The 20,633-nt window shown below is 41.6% G+C and overlaps 2 protein-coding genes and 1 long non-coding RNA gene across 3 annotated transcripts in view; 1 reads left to right on the top strand and 2 right to left on the bottom strand.

The window, feature by feature from the left end:
- Window positions 1-9,016, bottom strand: part of LOC108315423 — an 11,751-nt gene extending 2,735 nt beyond the window's left edge. The window contains exon 1 of the long non-coding RNA XR_001829925.2: window positions 8,082-9,016. This is a non-coding gene — a long non-coding RNA (uncharacterized LOC108315423). The remainder of the gene's footprint in view (window positions 1-8,081) is intronic.
- Window positions 7,063-20,633, top strand: part of TMEM123 (transmembrane protein 123) — a 62,288-nt gene continuing 48,717 nt past the window's right edge. The window contains exon 1 of the mRNA XM_017544761.2: window positions 7,063-7,587. Coding sequence (XP_017400250.1) covers window positions 7,485-7,587 — 103 coding nt within the window. The 5' untranslated portion in view covers window positions 7,063-7,484. The remainder of the gene's footprint in view (window positions 7,588-20,633) is intronic.
- LOC108315421 (39S ribosomal protein L30, mitochondrial-like) lies at window positions 16,895-18,205 on the bottom strand. Its single transcript, XM_017544763.2, has 2 exons — window positions 17,450-18,205; window positions 16,895-17,372 (listed from the first exon to the last, which is right to left on the bottom strand). The coding sequence occupies exons 1-2, from the start codon at window positions 17,567-17,569 to the stop codon at window positions 17,004-17,006; spliced, it is 489 nt and encodes a 162-aa protein (XP_017400252.1). The 5' UTR covers window positions 17,570-18,205; the 3' UTR covers window positions 16,895-17,003.

Here is a 20,633-nt window from a genome sequence, read left to right as displayed (position 1 = left end):
TTTTTTTTGAAACAGAGTCTCGCTCTGTCTCCCAGGCTGGAGTGCAGTGACACGATCTTGGCTCACTGCAACCTCCGCCTCCCAGGTTCAAGCAATTATCTGCCTCAACCTCCCGAGTAGCTGAGATTACAGGCACCTGCCACCATGGCCAGCTAATTTTTGTACTTTTAGTAGACACTGGGTTCACCATGTTGGCCAGGCTGGTCTTGAATTCCTGACCTTTCAATATACCCCTCTCGGCCTCCCAAAGTGCTGAGATTACAGGTGTCAGCCACTGCACCCAGCCCCTGGTGTGATGTTTTAAAAATATATATAAAGCATAAGGTGACTTGCCAACTCTCAAATGACTTCCCATCACATTTTGTTGTGTTGTTCCTGTTCCTTCTGTACATCAGATTTAAAATAAAATCTAAATTCCTCATCTGAAAAGGCCCAGATCTCCACTTATACCTCTCTGTTCTTGTTCACTGAGCTTCAGGCTCACTGGCTTTCTTTCTGTTTCCCCAACACACCATGCTGGTTGAAACGTACTTTCCTCCTGGTTTTCACATGGCTCCTTCTAAGGACTCAGTTTTACTGTTACCTACTACAGAGGACTTCCCTGACTACTTTATTCTGAAGTCACTACCCAGCTGTTCATCACATTGGTGTGTCTTCTCAGCATCACACTTATTTCTAGTTGTTTCTTTTGTGTGTATGTGTGTGTGTGTGTGTGTGTGTATGTATGTGTGTGCTCAACTGCTCAATTTCTGTTGAATGAATGGACTGGTAAGCCCTACTCCTCCATTTTTTAGATGAGCAGCAGAAAATACTGAGTAGGGGTTAAGAATCTAACAACTTTCATCCTTTTTTAACCTTCTCCACAATAGCAATGTTATCTTTTGTCAATTTCTCTGTCATGATTGCAATTAGACTTTTGCTATGGAAAGTGACTATGTTCAGAGGCAGCAAAGAGGAATGGTCTGGAGACTTGCAACTCACTCCATACGTAGATTTAAAGACATAAGAACACTAAAGGATGGGGGTGGAAAGCAGTGACTTTCAACAGAGAAATAAAACAGGCTGAGTTCCTATAGCCTCCTACAGAGAAGAAACAAAAAAAGTCAAAGCAGGAGCTAATAAATAACCTGGGACTTAACACTGGAAAGGCCCGTGAGGCTTCCCTACATGCCCCTTACAAAACCTCTGAACTCACATCTTTCCTCTTCCTACTGTCCTCATAGCACAATATAATCCTGCCTAGAACTGACACTGAAAACTCACATAACCACCTCTCATCAGCTCCCCCAATCTCTTTCTGAGAAATTATCCTTAAAAACTTCAGTCCACACAGAACTTTTTCTGATCTAATTTTGAAAATCCCAACTGCACTGGATTTCATTGTTCTCTGCTTATTTTTTGTTTGTTTGCTTACTTTTTGAGATAGGCTATCATCACTACTCAGGCTGGAATGCGGTGGTGAGATACTGCTCACTGCAGCCTCAACCTCCCAGGCTCAAGTGATCCTCCCACCTCAGCCTCCTGAGTAGCTGGGACCACAGGCACATGCCACCATGCCCGGCTAACTTTTTATTTTTTGCAGAGATGAGATCTCACTATGTTGCCCAGGCTGGTCTTAAACTCCTAAGCTCAAGCAGTCCTCTTGACTCAGAATCCCAAAGTGCTGGGATTATAGGCGTTAGCCACCATGCCTGGCCTGTTTGGTTCATCTTGGCTTTTACTTGTTTTATTTTTACTTTTGCTCATCTGAATCTAAGAATCCTATAAGTGTTGAACACAAAATAATAAATTTCTTTTGATTAATTATATAGATTCATACTCTGCAGTTTGTACTATAAAGGAAGAAACAAGAAGGAAAAACCTAACAGTGAGGGAAGAAGAAGGTGCAAAAAAATAGGGGCTCTAGAATACAAGGGAAAGGAAGCAGAGGCACAGAAATGGGGAAAATACCCAGCAAATCAGCTTTCATTGTGAAAACTTAATCACAGTTTATAACATGTTATCAATCTGCTAAAATGGAAGTTGACGGGAAATTGGCAGAAATGGAAATGGACACAGGCCAATTTGCTCTCTTTTGTTAAATCTCTCCAGTGCCTTGCCTTATTTGCAACCACTTCAGTCTCAAAGCCAGGCAGATTCTGATTCTTTCGTTATGCAAATATTGCTTTATTAACAGACTAATTCATACATAGAAGATAATTATCTGTGCACAACAAGCCAGATGAACCGTCCTCTGTCACCTGTTTCTTTTAAAAAATGAATCAAAATTTACTATGGAATATAAGTAAATCTCACTGAGAAAACATGCAATCTCTATATATTTTCACAATGATAACAGCAGCTTTTACCATTCATATTTAGAAACCAACTCACATTTTTCTCCTATCAACATTTTAAATTTTATTGTTCTATTTTGGGGGGCAGGGGTATAATTTTTTTCAATTGTGGTAAAATATATATAACATTAAACGTATCATCTTAGCCATTTTTACATGTACAGCTCAGTAGTATTATGTATATTCAAACTGTGTATAATCATCACCCCCATCCATCTTCATAACTCTTTTCATCTTGCAAAATTAAATTAACACTCTGTACTCATTAAACAAAACTCCCCATTCTTCTCTTCCCAGCCTTTGGTAACTACCAGTCTATAATACTTTCTGTCTCTATGGGTAGAAACCAACTAACTTTCAAAGGACTCATTGGTGTCTTTTTACAAGGCATATAGACTTGTGCTATTCTCTATTGTTTCCTAGCACCTAGCATAGTGTCTGGTACATGTCATGTGTTCAATAAATGTTTGAATATTGACTGAGTAAATGATAGTTCTGACTTCTGGTCTACCCTCAAGTGACCCTAAGTTAAAGACTCAGACATACAGGAAATACAGGTTGGATGCAAAGAGAACATTATTGATGGGAAGGACACCAGCATTCTGCTGCTGTTTATCTCCACCCAAAATTCATTCCACCAATATAAACTGAATGCTTCTATATGATGAAAGCGCATTAAAGCCTCAGATACAAAGATGAACGCATAGACTGTGCCTCCAATGTGTGCTTTCCCATGATCACTTCATAGCATTTATCACATTCTAGTGCAATCATCTATGTATCTGCCCTGCCACTATACTGTAAGCTGGGCCAGGACATTGTCTATCACTGAGTAAGCACTCAATAAATATTTGGCAAATCATCTAATGGAGACTGTAGCCCACTGTGGGGAAAAACATGCACCATCATACAAAGTCAGGATCCTTAGTTGTATGAAAGAAAAGCTGCTGACTCTTGCCAAAATAGAAAAGAATTATATTGAAGATATTGGGTAGCTCTCAGGTGTGTTGGAAGGTGTAGAGATTTAGGACTGGGGCCAAGCCTCCACGAATAATGCACAAAAGTACTGCAGAACTAGCCCAATGGGAAAACTATCACCATTGCAACTCTCCATCAATACCGCTATTACATTAGAAACTCAATGTTACAATCAGTGAGGAACTAATTTCACTGCTAGTGCTGCCAACAAAGCCAACGCCTGGCTATTAGAGCTATTCATACCAGCAAGTTAAGGAGTTCCATAATGAGCCACTTTCCTCTGATTACTCATACCTGAATTTAAGTTTACTATGGATGAACCTGACTGGCAAAGCCTAGGTCATATTTTTGAGCCCAATTGTAATGAAGTCTGGAAATCTGAGTTCTAAATAAAAGAAAGCAGGCTGGGCATGATAGTTCATGCCTGTAATCCCGGCACTTTGGGAGGCTGGGGCAGGTGGATCACATCAGATCAGGAGTTTGAAAACAGCCTGGCCAACATGGGGAAACCTCGTCTCTACTAAAAATAAAAAAATTAGCCAAGCACGGTGGCACATGCCTGTGGTCCCAATTACTCAAGAGGCTGAGTAATCCTGTGAACCTGGGAGGCGGAGGTTGCAGTGAGCCGAGATCGTGCCACCATGCTCCATTCTGGTGACAGGGCAAGACTTTGTCTCAAAAGAAAAAAAAAAAGTAAAGTGACTCCTATGACAAAAATTCAGTAGCAATATGCAACAGGCATTAGGCCAAAAATATACATTCACTTTTTTATTTTCACGAACTTATATTCTTGTAGGATAGACAAAAACACATAAATGAACACAATGATGGATAGCACTAGATGCCACAAAGACAAGCAGAGCTGTAAACTAGGGAATTCAAGAAGAGTTTTTCCTCCGACTAGCATAGTCTTGAAGGATGTGAGGAAGCAGAAAGTACAGAGGCTCTGGGAGGGGAACTGACTGGACGTTTCTAAATGCTGCAAGGAGGCTGCAACTGAGTAGGTGAAGAAGAGGGTAGAAAATGAGGTGGAAAGGGCAGCCATGGACCATGTCACATAGGCCTTAGACGCTATGGTTTTGGACTCTGTGAGGTGGCAAGGGAAGAGCATAATCTGACATTTTAAAAGAATCACATTGGCTGCTATGTGGGGAATATTTTATAGGGAACAAGGGTAAAAACCCATCTGATCAAAGTATGAGCAGAAGGATCCAAGCACTAAAATCTGCCCAGATGGCTGGGGAGATGAGATATGAAGGGAATCTTGCCACAGGATTGGAAACTGCCCAAGAGCAGAGGTTAGAGGGCATCTTAGGCAAAGTGAAGAACAGGAACAAGAACACAGGGGCATGGAAGGCCCCAGCATATTTGGAAAACTTTGAGTGGTCTGGTCAGGTTACAGAGAGGGATCCAGACATGAGGCTGGAAAGGAGGAGAGACCTAAATGGCCAAGGGCTGACCGTACTGCTCTTTTAACTTTTCACATCACCAAAGTAAAATGTTGGTACAGTGACAGGGGCTGACTCCGAGGTACACCTGGGGCTACAACTTCCCCTGGGAGGAAAGTCCTCCCAACAGAGATCCCAAGAGAGCAAGAAGGCCACAGTTCCTTGCTCTTTCCCCTGTCCACAGACTAGAAAAAACATGGGCAACCCACAGTACTGAACTGTTAGTATCAAAGAAAGCTGGGCACACTCATTCACTGTGGTGCGGCAATCAGATAGCAGAGATCTGAAGGTATCTCCATCAGGTCAGTTCCCAGGAAAAACTGCCCAAGTAGATATCTTGTTTTCCACACTGTCTTAGTCCATTTCTGCTGCTATAACACAAATAACTTAAATGTACTACTTTATAATCAAATTTATAAACAATAGAAATCTATTTGTCCCAGTTCTGGAGGCTGGGATGTCCAGAGATCAAGACATCAACAGATTTGGTGTCTGGTGAGGTCCCTGTGCTTCACAGATGGCTTCTTCCTGTTGTGCCCTCACAGGGCAGAAGGGTGAAACAAGTTCCCTCAGGCCTCCTTTATAAGGGCACTAATCCCATGCATTAGCAACCAAATCACCACCCAAAAGCCCCCTATCTTTTTTTTTTCCCTTGAGACAAGTCTCACTCTGTCTCCCAAGCTAGAGTGCAGTGGAGTGGTCTTGGCTCACTGCAACCTCCACTTCCCAGGTTCAAGCGACTCTTTCTCCCAGGGTGGAGTGCAGTGGAGTGATTGCGTCTCATTGCAACCTCCACCTCCCAGGTTCAAGCGATTCTTGTGCCCCAGCCTCCTGAGTAGCTGGGATTACAGGTGCGTGCCAACATCCCCATCTAATTTTTTGTAGTTTTAGTAGAGCCCCGATTTCACTATGTTGGTCAAGCTAGTCTTGAACTCTTGACCTCAAACGATCCACCCTTCTCAGCCTCGCAAAGTGCTAGGATTACAGGCATGAGCCATCACACCTGGCCAAGCCCCACATCTTAATATCATCACCTTGAGGATTAGGCTTCAACACATGAATGTGGTAGGGATATACACATCCAGACCTCTTATTCCGCCCCAGATTCCCAGGCTATAAGTACACCGTGCCTTAAAGCAAGTACTAGCTGTGGGTTGGTGAAGAGAATGGAGGAGGGCATTCCAGAAGGAAAAAACAAGGTATGCAAATGCCAGGAACCAGAAAGCACCAAGGCTGGAAAGACAGGTTGAGCCTAGACTGTGAAATGCTTAGATAATGGGGTAGTCACCAGAACGGTTTATTCCTAAACCAGATTCACCAGTTAAGTAACCAAAACCGAAATGTGCAGTGCTTGTTTTTTGTCCATAATAGATGCTGGGAAATATTTGCAGATTGGCTGATTGAATCCACAGACGGAAGTCTGTGTAAATTCAGGGCAGATTGTCCCAGTTAATCACTATGACCAGTCAGACCTCTGTAATGATGGATTTACCTGACACGAGAAAGTTCCACCTCTCATAACAGCTTTGAGAACTTAACTGCAAGGAGGCCTTTATGTGATGAAATCCGGCTCAGGTGCCAAAGATCTCCAACATTAAGACCTTTGCAGGTGGGGATTCACTGTGATTTTAGGCACCCTAGATCCTTCCGTCTTCTACCTCAGCTAAGGGTTCCCACCCAAGCCAGCACTCAGCCTTTGTTACTCGCCTGCATCAGCCACAGGTCGCTACCTGTCACATCAGAGTTCTGGGCACAATCAAAATGCAGACCTTACAAGCACTGCAAGTCAAGACAAGTTGAGCAGCATGGGCTCCAAGGCTTTAAGAGGAACTCGGCCAAAAATTGTTCAAAACTGGCCATTTCAACCGAACTGGAACAGCGGGGCCCAGGGAGAGAAGGGGCTGATAAGATTAATGCAGCCCCCCGCTCTCCGTGGCTCTACTGCATTTCGGTGCGAGTTGCTACCAACTCCAGCGCGCGCCCCCACCCGCCCACTACACTAATCTCGTCTTATCCAGAGATAACAAGGAAAGGAACCCGTGGAGATGAGGTACAACTGGGATAAGGAGAGCGTGGGTGTTTTACGTTTGAATTTAAGCAACAAATCTGTCGAGCTGTTTTTCTTCACTTCCCGCTGGGTCATGCGAGTGGGAAGCTCCAACCCTCCAGGACTCTTTAAGAGTGAATCGCATCCCCTCAAGTTCCTCTCCAGGACCTCCCCCTCCTGCTGTCCCCGCCCTGCAGCTCCACCCTCTCACTCTGAGCCGCACGCACCCTTGTAAGCTCCCTGCCAGCAAAACTACTCTTCAAAGACTTCCTTCCGGGCACTGCGAAGCCCGCGTGGTTAGCATTCGGAGAGGCTGCGGCGCTCGCCTTCATCTAGGACAACAAAACTGCCATTTCTGAAAAGAAAGGAAACAGCTTCTGGGGTTCCCAGGCGCGCGCCTGCGAGGGAGGCCGGGAGCTGCGTCGCCACGCCCAGAACCCCGAGCCCGCCCCCGCGCCACCCCGCCCGGCCTTGCCGCTCCGGCTGCGCACGCGACGCCCCCTCCAGGCCCAGCTCTTGCGCCCTGTTTGGTCATTCGGGGGGCAAGCGGCGGGCGGGGAGACGTGCGCCGCCTGAGGGGACGCGGAGCCGGCACCGGCTACGCAGAGGAGCCGCTCTCGCTGCTGCCTCCGCGGCTGGGAACTCACGAGGCCGCCGCATCCTGCCCTTGGAACAATGGGACTCGGCGCGCGAGGTGCCTGGGCCGCGCTGCTCCTGGGGACTCTGCAGGTGCTGGCGTTGCTGGGGGCGGCCCGGGAGTACAACGCAAGCTCGGCGGGTAAGTAGCAGAGGGGGTCGCTCGCCCCCTTCATGGGAGGCAGCGCGCTGCAGAGGCTTGGGTTCCCAAGTTGGGCTCTAGTACAGAAAGTTTGTGTGTCTCTGGCCGAACACACGGAGGGGACCCGGAGGTGACTGGGCGGGCCAGGGAGAAACTGAGACTTGGGCTGGCCTCCCGCTGGCTCCGGGGCCGCCTGCTGAGGAAATTCCCGGGCTCTTTCCCTCTCGCTTTCTGGAAGCGGCGGTCGCAGGCTGGGACGGTTGCGAATAACCTGTTGAGTTACCGCAAGTTGGTTTTTACAGCCATTCCCTGAAGTTAATGTTTACTGGGGTTAGAGTTTATCTAAGGCTTCCATTTGTAAACAAGATTAGCTGAGTTGAGAAATATGTCTACCGAGGCCCGCGGAAACGTCTCTCAGTTAGTTGGGGAGCCTTTCAAGCGTCTCCCTGGCATTTTAACGTCTACGATTGTGCAACATTATCTAGATGACTTACGGTCTTAAGGTCCTCCTGACGCTCGAAGTTAGACCTCGGGGCTCTTGAAGCTAGTTGGGAGCTTTTGGGGAGCGCGACTCGCCCTCGCGGCAGTTGGCGCCGCCGCCCCCCTGGTGGGGCGCTTTCCGCGCCTCGCGTACAATAAACACCCGGCCGCGGCGCGCGTCAGCTGCGCAGCGTTAAGGGCACAGCTGCACGGTCGCAAGGGGCCCACCACGTCGCTAGTAAGGTCGTCACAGGATGATATTGACATTGCTCTTCTGTGTGGGGCAGAATTTGTTTACTTTTAGGCCCTTGGCCTTTTGGAGACTTCAAAAAGCCCTTTTTGGATGAAACCAGGAAGCTGGGATTTGCTGTGTAAATTCTGTCTTCCTTGGTCAACTGTTAAGTCAGGTTCCTAGGGTAGTGGTCAGTAAACTTAGGAAAAGTTAACTTCAGGTGATCTAAGGCTTTCATGGTTTTAGATTCTATCCATCCACTGTATATTTAGCCTTAGGTTGGTTTTATTCAGCAAGAGAAAAGGCAGTTGTGAATCCGGAAGGTTCAGGCACATCACTTGCTTTTGCTGGAATAATCTGGGTGAATTGATTTTTGTTTTGTTGAAGTTTTTTTTGTTTGTTTGCTTAATTGTGCATGTGACAAACTGGCTTTCCAGACCTAATTTTGAGATCATTTCAGAAAATGGTAAAATCATGTCCATCGAGGATCTTGGTGCTAATTTTAGACCACTTATTTCATGAGGTGAGGTCTTCATTTTTTAAAATTTGTTGCTATGTTTGTGAAAATAAATCTTACTGTTTCTCCAACGATCAGAGAAACTGTGAGTGACCATGCTTTTTTCTTTTGCCCTCATAACACCGATTTTCTTTTGCCCTGTTTTAACTCGCTGTTCTGTTTATTACTTAATGTCTTACTAGAGGTTAGTACCATTTGGAAAACTTAAAATGCTCTGCAGTAGGAGAGCCCTGAGTTCATGAACTAGTATAACCAACCTGAGGTGGAATCTCAGAATAATGTCACCTTGCAACTAGACTAAAAGAAGGTACGACAGAATATTTCTCAAAAAAGCAAGGAACTGTTATCCTAGTCTTCAAATATAGTGTCATCTGTATAAAATGTCATTATGAAGTGTAGTGATTTTTAACATACTAAAACTAATATGGCTAATTTTTACTGCGTACATTTTCTATGCAACCCCACGCAATGCTAATTTAGTTCCCTAAATCATCCCATTGGATCTTCACAGTTATTATTCCCATTTTATAGATAAGTAAGCTAATTTATGGAAAGTGAAATGATTAATACCTGTTGGGTTTCAGATCAGAATCCAAATTTTCTTTTTTTTTTTGAGACGGAGTTTCGCTCTTGTTACCCAGGCTGGAGTGCAATGGCGCGATCTCGGCTCACCGCAACCTCCGCCTCCTGGGTTCAGGCAATTCTCCTGCCTCAGCCTCCCGAGTAGCTGGGATTACAGGCACGCGCCACCATGCCCAGCTGATTTTTTGCATTTTTAGTAGAGACGGGGTTTCACCATGTTAACCAGGATGGTCTCGATCTCTTGACCTCGCGATCCACCCGCCTCGGCCTCCCAAAGTGCTGGGATTACAGGCGTGAGCCACCGCGCCCGGCCGTAGAATCCAAATTTTCAATTAACCATTTCACCACTAAGCCACATTTGGTGATGATGGCTCTTAAAGTAGATACGTAATGCTTTTATTCCACAGTACTACCATTGCCTAGAATATTGTGGGAGAAGATAAAAGCATTATTGAAATTCTGCTTTTAAAATATTCTTCACAGTCTGCTGCATAGCTTTATAAATACCATCAGTTGAAGGAGGAGGGACACTATGAACAAGTTTGCAAATCAGCAAACAGGATTTATTGTAGTAGTCCAATGAACAAGGTTAACAGGATGGGAGGGGAGGCTATTAGTCATTACTCTTAGTGGCAAGTAACAGAAACCCACTTTGAACAATCTTAGTGGAAAGAAGGAACCTTTTGACCATTGTAACTGAAAATTGCAAGGATTGAGGTGGCTTAAAAATTGCTGTATTCAAGATTTCAAATAAGTTGCCAAGAAATTAAGAAATCATCGCATAAGAGTGACAAGAGCAGGGCCACAAAAACAGGCTTTTGTGTTAGTGCAGGCAAAAGATGATAGTGAGTGGCAATGGAGATAAAAGGGTGGATTCTAGATCTGTTGGTGTGGGTGGAACTAATCACTTGCTGATGGATTGGAGGGTGGGATGAGGAAGAGAAAAGAATCAAAGGATGACCTTCGTTTTGGAGTTGAGCAGCTGGTAAGGCAACAATTGGGAGGGTTGGGGGGAGGAGCAGGTTTATAGTAGAAAATCAGTAGTTCCATTTTGGCACTCATGTCTGCAGGCTTAGGAATCAAACAGCCTGTTCCAATTTCAGACTCTGCCACTTTCTATCTGGGTGGCCTTCTCTGGGCCTCAGTTCTTGTCTGCAAAACAATACTCCTAAGAATTTTTGGGAGGATTAGATAGCTAATGCACATAACCCTGGCTTGTGATAGGCACCTAATGATGTTGGCAATTATTTGATACCTGCTGCTGAATACATCTATGTAGTCTATTGACCTTGATCTTTTTTCACTGTATCCTTTTGTGATAAACAGATGGTAGTCCCATCAAGAAGAAGACATTCTCACAAGAAAATTTGCCCAAGAAGGAAAGATGAATCCTTCAAAGTTATTGCTTTTCTTTGTACTTTGAGGATTTTTAAGTGGGGGAGAGTTCATCTTTGTGAAAAGGACCCAATAATGTACTTGCTGTCTTCCTTTGTCGTATGCATAATCTTCATTACACAAAGACTCAAAATGAATAAACCGCTCTGAAAAGTTGCTTAATTGGGACATAGAAATCTCTTATGTTTTTTCCAAATCTAAAGATACTAGTTTAAAAATTAAACTGGTACTGAGAAGGCTTGCAGTTAGATGAGAAAATCCTGTTTATCCCTCCATGGTGTGAAATTAGGGTGTTGGTGGTGCGGGACCTAGAGATGCCTATGAGTACAAAGGCCTCTCTCCTGAAATGGTCCCCTCCACTCAGGAGAGCAAAGCTGTCAGTGCAGAAATTGGCCCATCTGTCCCCAATTGTTCTGTCTTTATGTGGATGAATGAATTTTGGCAAAGCTATTGCATTCAGTGGCTGGTACATGGTAAGTACTATGTAAGTGTTACATAAGCTAGATGTTTTTTATCTTGAAAAACCCGATTATACAGTTTGGTTTACTGAGAGCTTTAAGATATGTTTCGTAACAACAGGGGCAAAAGTAGAACTTACTGTGGAATAATCTACCTTCCCCCACACCACTACCCCGCCTCCCCTTAGGCAGAAAACCACATTGCCAGTATTCTTAAATGTTCTTTCATAACAGGATGTTTCTTTCTTCTTACACCATCTGCAAACATAGAGAATTCTGTGCCTCCACACAACTCTAGTGCTAATTCAACAGGTGAGTTTTAAAAGATTAAAAAAATAGATTTTATTTGTCTAGGGTATGTGAAGTAATAACAGCCAGGGAGGTAGGTGTAAGCTGTACACTAACCTGTCTTAACCCTGAGTTATTCACCTGTGAATCCCAATAACCTGCCCTAATGTTCCATAGTAGGTATCAGTAAGTGATAGTTCACTGGATTAATCTTTCTCAGTCTTGTCAAGATGTGAATATATTCTAAAAAAGCATATCAGAATTTCATGTTAGGAGTTTTTGAAGTACATTTTTAGATGTGAGGGTTTTGTAGTTTGCCTGTAGATATGAAATGTCAGTACAGAAGTATGCAGGTCTTGCTGATGAAACAGGTCACATGAAGCTAGTCAGCTGTGGCCTTAATATACCTCTGCTGACTCTAAGGTGACCCTATTTACATTTCACCCATTATGCAGACTTCAACTCAAACAATTGGTGAGGCCCCTTAACCTGTGGTTTTAGTTTGGGACAAAGCCTTGGGCCTCTGAGTTCACTAGCCTGGAATGATATAGGAGCTAAGCTGATGTCATCAATAGCAGTAGTAAATCACCAAGGTATGTTTCTTGTAAACAATTTTTAGGTTATCTCCTCACTACCCATATTCTTCATAGTTGACTGAGTTGGAAACTAGAAATCCTATCCTATCACTAACCTATCACTATCACTAACTTGTTTACTTTTATTCAGGGAATAGTTATTGAATCTAATGAGCTGTCACATTCTAGGTTCTAAGAATACAAAATGGACCAACCCCTGACTTCTAGGAATTTTTGTTTATTTTGTGGCAAAATATACATGACATAAAATGTGTAATTAACCATTTTTTTAAGTGTAAAGCTCAGTGGCATTAAGCACATTCACACTGCTGTGGAACTTGCTGGAGTTTTTATTCCTGTGGAGCATTCCAGTGTTTCGCTTAGTTTACGTTTTTAGTTTACTGCAGTTCTTTCATTTTCTCTACCTTTTTGACTGGTGTCTGATGGCACATAGTTGGAACATACTTTTATTCTAGTTTTAAGTAATTGTACAGGAAACATTTTCATTGAGAGGAAAAAAGCCTAGATAGATTACTCTAAAATGTAATAGTAGTTGTCACTGGGTAGTTGTGAGAGGGTCTTAGTTAAAAAATATTTTATTACACTATTAGGTACCTTTTCCTTTTGTCCTTTATTGAATCTAATTCAGGACTACTGAACTTTTAACTTTGGATAAACGAAGGGGGTAGAAGAAATGTAATAATGATAAAGACAGTAATATTAACATTAGACAACATTTATTGAATGCCAACAACTTATAAGCTACTCCTCATACATTTACTAATCTAACAGTGGAGATAGGTATCATTTCTGTTTTACACATGGGGAAATTGAAACTTAGAGTGGTTCGGAAATGGCCAAGATCACATGACACTAAGTGTCACATTCAGGATTTGAAACCTAATTGTATTCTAAAACCTATATCCCTTTATCACACTTTCTGAAATGGTGGTGTGATCTTTTAAAAAATGCTTTTCACTGTGAATGATTATTAAAAAATCAACTCTATATACTCTGAGGGCAGCTCTAGAGTCAGAGGGATGATTTTGGATGCCCCTTCTAGAACAGGGAAATTTTTTTGAGAAAAAAGAAAAACGTTGCCTCAAATTTTTCTGGAAGGAAACCAGATAATACAACCATTAAAAAATGGTTTTGGTCAATGTGTTATAATTCTCATAACTGTTGCATTCCTCTTTGAATCTTGAAAACACTTTTGAAACATGTTAAGTTTGTGTATTTTTATAGGATGGATGCTTAACTTTTTAGTAACATAGACCCTTTCATTGTTGAAGCATTGTTTGTTTGAACATATTGTTTACCAGTTTGTTTGGTGCTGTTCATTTAGCGCAGTTTCTGTGGGGCCATCTCACTAGGAATATAGCATCTTTGGCAAATTCCGTTATGTATTCCAGGAATGTACTCTTGGAAAAAGCGGGGACTGCCTGCAATACTACTTAGAATGCTGGATGCCTGTCACTTTTATAGGACTCACCATGTTGGAATTTCGGAGACGTTTTTTCTCGTTTGTTTTGGTCTCTAGCTAAGTCCTTGAGAGTGAAATCCATGATTTATTCATTCTGACATCTCACTCTATGCCTGGTGCATAGTAGGTATGCAGAATATGTGTATTTTTGATTGGTCAAACTGAATTGTGGAACGAAATACATATTTTGTAATTGCTGACTTTCCTTATCAAAACACTGTTATATACATTTTGCAGATATGTACTGGTTTGTGCTCCAATCCTGTCCATTATTATAGTTGTTTTTCTGTTTATACAGTAATATAGGTACTTGAAGTCAAACAATGGGAATGGTTGTTCCTTTCCTATATACCACTGAATTATATGTAACAGTTCTACTTTTTTATGACCGCTAATCATTATTTGAGGACAGCTACACTTTTGACATTCTTGTCTGCGGGGACTTGTTAGACACTTTCAGCTTATAGAGAAAATAATTTCCCTTTAATTCATTTGTAGTCAGAGTATTTTATTTTAGATTTTGTAGATGGATGAATTTACTCTTTATAGTGCACGAAAGGCACATACCCAGATTATTTTTCATAATGGGTTTGGGCAAGGATGTAAGGAAATGTGACATGGTCTAGAATGGAGTATAGTAACTTGCACCTGGCTTACATTTAGGTTTCTACAAAAGTTCATCAGTAACTAGAACAGCAGCTCAGTATCATTCAGGATACAGCTGTCTCCTTGATCATCTGGCATTGATGCTTCCCAAGAAAGAGAGATCTGAGAGGGCTGGGTTACCATCATCCAATCTGAAGCTGTTTTCTTGGACATAATTTGCACCAACTCCTTTCCAAAGCAGTTTATCTTCTAATCGTGTATGTTCCATTTATTACGATTGCCATTGGTTTGGTTACTCATCCTTGGTCTAGTCATTTGGCCCACTCTAGTGAAGTTAATTTTATCCATAGACATGGCAGGGATGGGTAGCTGAGAGAGGGTCTTATTTAAGAAACACTTCGTTACACTATTAGGTACCTTCTCCATTTGAATCTAATTCTGCGCTGCTGAACTTTTAACCACAATTTTGAACACTTGCACCTGGCTTACATTTAGGTTTCTACAAAAGAAGGCAGTCAAAATTCTGTATTCCAATTTTTACTCCCAAATGCAGCAGTGAAAATCTAACTGAAGTGGAAAGAATTTATCAGGTATATAATCCCATATGCCACACTACCTTCTTTATTTTAAATGAAATGTTTTATATGTGAAAAGAATATTAGATGAAAACTTTCTGAGTTTGTAAGTCAAAGCAGGAACCAGTTGGCCTGACAGGTTTCTTTAGTTGCAAATGGTGAGATGGATGGATGGATGGATGGATGGATGGATGGATAGATGCATGCAAATGGTGATAGACAGACATAGAGATATCAATACTGGTTTTTAACTAGAGATTTGATGTAGGAAATAATTTTTCTAACTAAAGAATTCATAGTGCACTTAACTGCTTAAACTCCTCAAAGTTAATTGTGTTCAATTTATGTTTTTGAGATTGCATCTGAAAATTGCTGGTAATGTTTAACATCATCTAATTTTGTTTAAAGGAATGTAATGTGGGAAAATCATGCAATATTATGCTCACTTAATCAGTGAACAGTTATTAGTTTGGACTGCCCACTCCACTGGTCACTATTTAGGCACAAGACATAAGTGGTAAATAAGATGGGTAAGTTCCTGCTCTCATGAAGATAATATCCAGGTGGAGAGACATGGACTATAAGGAAATAAACAGCTAGAGAAGATACTTTTGGATTGTGATGTAAAATAAATGGGACAAGGAATGGTGGCCCGTGCCTGTAATCCTAGCACTTTGAGAGGCCAAGGTGGGCGGATCACTTGAGGTCAGGAGTTTGAGACCAGCCTGGCCAACATGGTGAAACCCTGTCTCTACTAAAAATACAAAATTAGCTGGGTGTGGTGGTGCATGCCTGTAACCCCAGGTACTCAGGAGGCTGAGGCAGGAGAATTGCTTGAAACTGAGAGACGGAGGTTGCAGTGAGCCTAGATTGTGCCACTATACTCTAGCCTGAGTGACAGAGCAAGACTCTGTCTTAAAAATAATAATAAGTAAAAAGGGTAAAATACATGTGTATCAGCATGCATAAAGAAGGTAATGTGGAAGAGAATGACTAGGGAAGGGCTGTGGGTAGGTTGGTCAGGGAAGCCCCCTCTGAAGTGGGATTAGCTGAGACCTGCGTGACAGGAAGGAGCTAGCCCTACAAATACTAGGGGGAGGAACATTCCAGGCAGAAGGCCTGAAACAGGACTGAGGAACATATATTTTAGATCAAACGATTATATTTTGAGACATCAAAAACAGAGCAGGCCCTGGTAGAGGAGACCAGAAATGTGGATTCTGACAACTTAGAATGTGGATTCTTGTTGATGTCTCTGCATCTTTTTTAATTTTACAGTGATTCTAAACCACTGTGTACTCCATACTCCCTGCAATCCCAAGACAGCAGATAAAATAATAAATTGGAACTGCACTGGTGCTTTCTTTTCTGAAGTATGCCTCCATTCTTAAAGTTGTAATTAGGACCCAATTGAAATGCTTTGAGTTCAGATTAAGGACTACTGCTGTACTTCATTGTGATATGAGCTATAAAGGGGAATGTTTAACATTTTAAACTTTAAATTTTATTTGTTTGTTTTGTTTTTTTGAGACAGTCTCATTCTGTCACCCAGGCTGGAGTACAGTAGCATGACCTTGGCTCACTACAACCTAGGCTTCTTGGGTTCAAGCAGTTCTCCTACCTCAGCCTCCCTAGTAGCTAGGATTACAGGTGTGTGGCACCACACCCAGCTAATTATTGTATTTGAAGATTTAGAGTGATGAGGCTGAGTAACCAACCAGCCTGTCATGTAAATTCTGGGAAAACCCAGGAAATCCTGAATATGCCTGTGGGATGGTGGGAGCAGGGAGAGGAGGTCATGATGAATGGGGATTAGAAGAGATAAATAGTCGGGGGAAGTTACACAAACTGAAAAAGCCTGCAAAAATCCCAAAAACAGTACAGAACAGCAATAAAACTAACGGGAAAACAAAACTTGGGACCATTTTTAAATACTTGTTTTTTACCTTTTCAAAAGCAGAAAAAATAAAAGATGGTATAGAAGATAAAACATAGGCTGTAAAGCTGGGCGTGGTGGTTCATGCCTGTAATCCCAGCACCTTGGGAGGTCAAGGTGTGAGGATCACTTGAGGTCAGGCGTTGGAGACCAGCCTGGCCAACATGGTGAAACCCCATCTTTTTTTTTTTTTTTTTTTTCGTTTTTAAAACATATTTTAATGAAAACACTTTCTCACTATCTTTAAATAAAAACAATTTGGATTTTACAATTGGAAGCTGCCCAGGCACTAGGCCTCATCTGCTTTCTGCTCCACAGGTTTCAGATGCCACTGCACTACTAATACCCCAGTGCTTTTGAGGCATGTGTTGTTAGACATGTTCTCCTCTGTTGAAAGTCCTTGTGGCAACTTCAAGGGCTTGATTCTTATCAAATGCTTAACCACTTTCAATTTTGCATTCACTGAAGGGATATTCTTGTGAACTTGAGGGGTATGTGCTTTTTCTAATTTAAGCATCTTTATTATATCTTTTTCCCAATATGGATGTCTTCTTGTACTTTTTATTCTGGTAACAATATGCCGTTTATGAGGGTCCTGTGGATCCCCACCATATTTTTCATGATCTTCAGGTGAGGCCTGAAATACTTTATCTGGTATTTTTACAGATTAATAAAGATACTTTATTAATACTTAATTAATAAAGTATTTTGTTAATAAAGAACAAAATACTTTATTCTTGATTTGGTGAATTTGTGACGAATCCAATCTGTACAAATAAGAGACTCCACACCTTTTGTCACTGTCTGTAGTCTGCCTGGGGGCCTCTGAGCAACTAAGCGCAAAATCCCAGCCATAAGTGTAGTGATTGCTCTCTTTAGAGGCAGCACCTACTCAACGTTCAGCCCTGAAGTTTTCCACCAAAGGTGAAACCCCATCTTTAAAAAAAAAAAAAAAATGGTCAAAAAAAGTAGACCTAGGCCAGAAAAGTCAACTAACCAAACTCTGGGTTCCTGTTGTCTTTCGATAATGAAACCATCTGGTACACAGTAGGTTGAATCTAAATTCTAGTGTGAATAGGAGAATGGACTCAAGTGGCATTGAATGCTTGGCATTCTTTTTTATTCTCTTTCTTTTGCATTAAATACTCCTTTTTCACAGAGAGCTGACAGGTGTGCTCTAGAGTCCCGTGACTTCCATCTTTTAGACTAAAATTGATGACTTACCCCATCATGTTGAGTAACACAAAGATTTCTCAGGAATAATTTTTCCCAGATGTATGAAGTCTTAGGAAGAAACTTTGAGTTAAGTAATAATTAGAGTTAAGCAATAATTGGTACTGAACATTAGCTGCATGGCTCTTGATCTCTTTGAGTGTTTGTTAAGTACATATTTTTGTTTAAAATCTATTGATAAAGTAATGCATGCACCAGTGTTCCTGGCTTTGAATTACATTTCTTTATAAGGAGTTAAATTGAGGTTGGGCATGGTGGCTTACGCCTGTAATCTCAGCACTTTGGGAGGCTTAGAGGGGCAGATCACTTGAGTTCAGAAGTTTGAGACCAGCCTGACCAACATGGTGAAACCCTATCTCTACTAAAAATAGAAAAATTAGCCACGTGTGGTGATCAGCACCTGTGGTCCCAGCTGCATGGGAAGCTGAGGCAGGAGAATCACTAACCGAAGGGTGGAAGCTGCTTTGAGCCGAGATTACGCCACTGCACTCCAGCCTGGGCAATAGAGGGAGACTCTGTCTCAAAAAAAATAAAAAATGAGTTAAACCGAGAACATTTCATAATGGCTTTTGGTTTCTTTGTCTTTGTTAAGGAAACTTTATGCTTTTTTTAAAAAAAATATTCACTGAGATGTAATTCACATACCATATAATTAAATTTATATAATCACACACCCCATTTCAAGTGTACAGTCCAGTGATTTTTAGCATATTCACAGGTATGTATAACCATCACCACAGTCAATTTGAGAACATTCCCATCACCTCAAAAAGAAACGCTGTGCTCTTTAGTTATCACCACCTTAATGTTGCCCCCACCAGCTCTAAGTAACCACAGATCTACTTTAATTTTCCTGTTCTGGACTTTCATATAATGCCATCATGTAGTATATAGTCTTTTGTGACTGTCTTCTTTCTGTACTTCATTCTCTTTTATGGCAGCACAATTCACTGTGTGGATATGTCAGGTATGGTTTATCCATTCCTCTGTTGATGGATATTGGAGTTGCTTCCGCCTTTTGCTTCCACATTATTATGAATAATGCTCCTATGAATATTTTTTTACATTTGTGTGGAAATATATTTTCATTTTTATTGGGAATATACATAGGAGTAGAATTGCTAGGTCATATGGTAACTGTTTAATGAATTGCCAAGGCCAGACGCAGTGGCTCACGTCTGTAATCCCAGCACTTTGGGAGGCTGAGGCAGGCGGATCACCAGAGATCAGGAGTTCAAGACCAGCGTGACCAACGTGGAGAAACTCTCTACTAAAAACACAAAATTAGCCAGGTGTAGTGGCACATGCCTGTAATCCCAGCTTCTCGGGAGGCTGAGGCAGGAGAATCACTTAAACCCAGGAGGTAGAGGTTGCAGTGAACTGAGATTGCGCCATCGCACTCCAGCCTGGGCAACAAGAGCGAAGCTCTGTCTCAAAAAAAAAAAAAAAAACCTGCCAAACTGTTTTCCAAAGTAGCTACACCATTTTACATACACACCAGCAGGGTATAACGGTTTTATTTTCTTCATATTCTCACCAGACTTTGTTGTTGTATAGCTTTTTGGTTGTAATTATCCTAATGGGCATGATGTGTTTTTGATTTGCATTTCCTTGTTAACTAATGGGTTGGAGATTTTTTCATGTGATTATTGGTCATTTTCTGTGAAGAAGTGTCTATTTAAGTCCTTTGCTGGTTTTTAAATTGGGCTCTCTTTTTGTTAGCTTATCTGTGTTTTTTTATTATTTTTTCTTTTTATTAAGATAATACAGGTTCTTGTAGAAATTTTTTTTGTCAGTATAGTTGCAATTATATTTTTGTTTGATCTGCATTGGTTGAATCCATAGATATAGAACCCATGAATATGAAGGGACAATTATAATAATATTATTTTATTTTTCATTTTATAGTTTATTTTTTTAAATCATACTTTAAGTTTTGGGGTACTTGGGCAGAACGTGCACGTTTGTTACTTAGGTATGCACATGACATGGTAGTTTGCTGCATCCATCACATTAGGTATTTCTCCTAAAGCTGTCCCTCCCCTAATCCCCCACCCCATGACAGGCCCTAGTGTATGATGTTCCCCTCCCTGTGTCCATGTGTTCTCATTGTTCAACACCCACTTAGGAGTGAGAACATGCAATGTTTGGTTTTATGTTCTTGTGTCAGTTTGCTGAAAATGTTGGTTTCCAGCTTCATCCTGTCACTGCAAAGGGCATGAACTCATCCTTTTTTATGGCTGCATTGTATTCCATGGTCTATATGTGCCACATTTTCTTTAGTCTATCATTGGTGGGCCTTTGGGTTGGTTCCAAGTCTTTGCTATTGTGAACAGAGCTGCAATAAACATACATGTGCATATGTCTTTATAATAGAATGATTTATAATCTTTTGGGTATATACCCAGTAATGGGATTACTGAGTCAAATGGCATTTCTGTTGCTAGATCCTTGAGGATTTGCCACACTGTCTTCCACAACAGTTGAACTAATTTACACTCCCACCAATAGTGTAAAAGTGTTCCTATTTCTTCACATCCTCTCCAGCATCTGTTGATCACCATTGTAACTGGTGTGAGATGATATCTCAACATGGTTTTGATTTGCATTTTTCTAATGACCAGTGATGATGAACTTTTTTTCGTTTGTTGGCTCCATAAATGTCTTTTTTTTTTTTTCTTTTTTT

This window comes from Cebus imitator, unplaced genomic scaffold (assembly GCF_001604975.1).
Source record: "Cebus imitator isolate Cc_AM_T3 unplaced genomic scaffold, Cebus_imitator-1.0 Scaffold171, whole genome shotgun sequence".
NCBI lineage: Eukaryota > Metazoa > Chordata > Mammalia > Primates > Cebidae > Cebus > Cebus imitator.
Note: the sequence above shows the minus strand (reverse complement) of the source record. Positions and strands in the feature narration are given on the sequence as shown.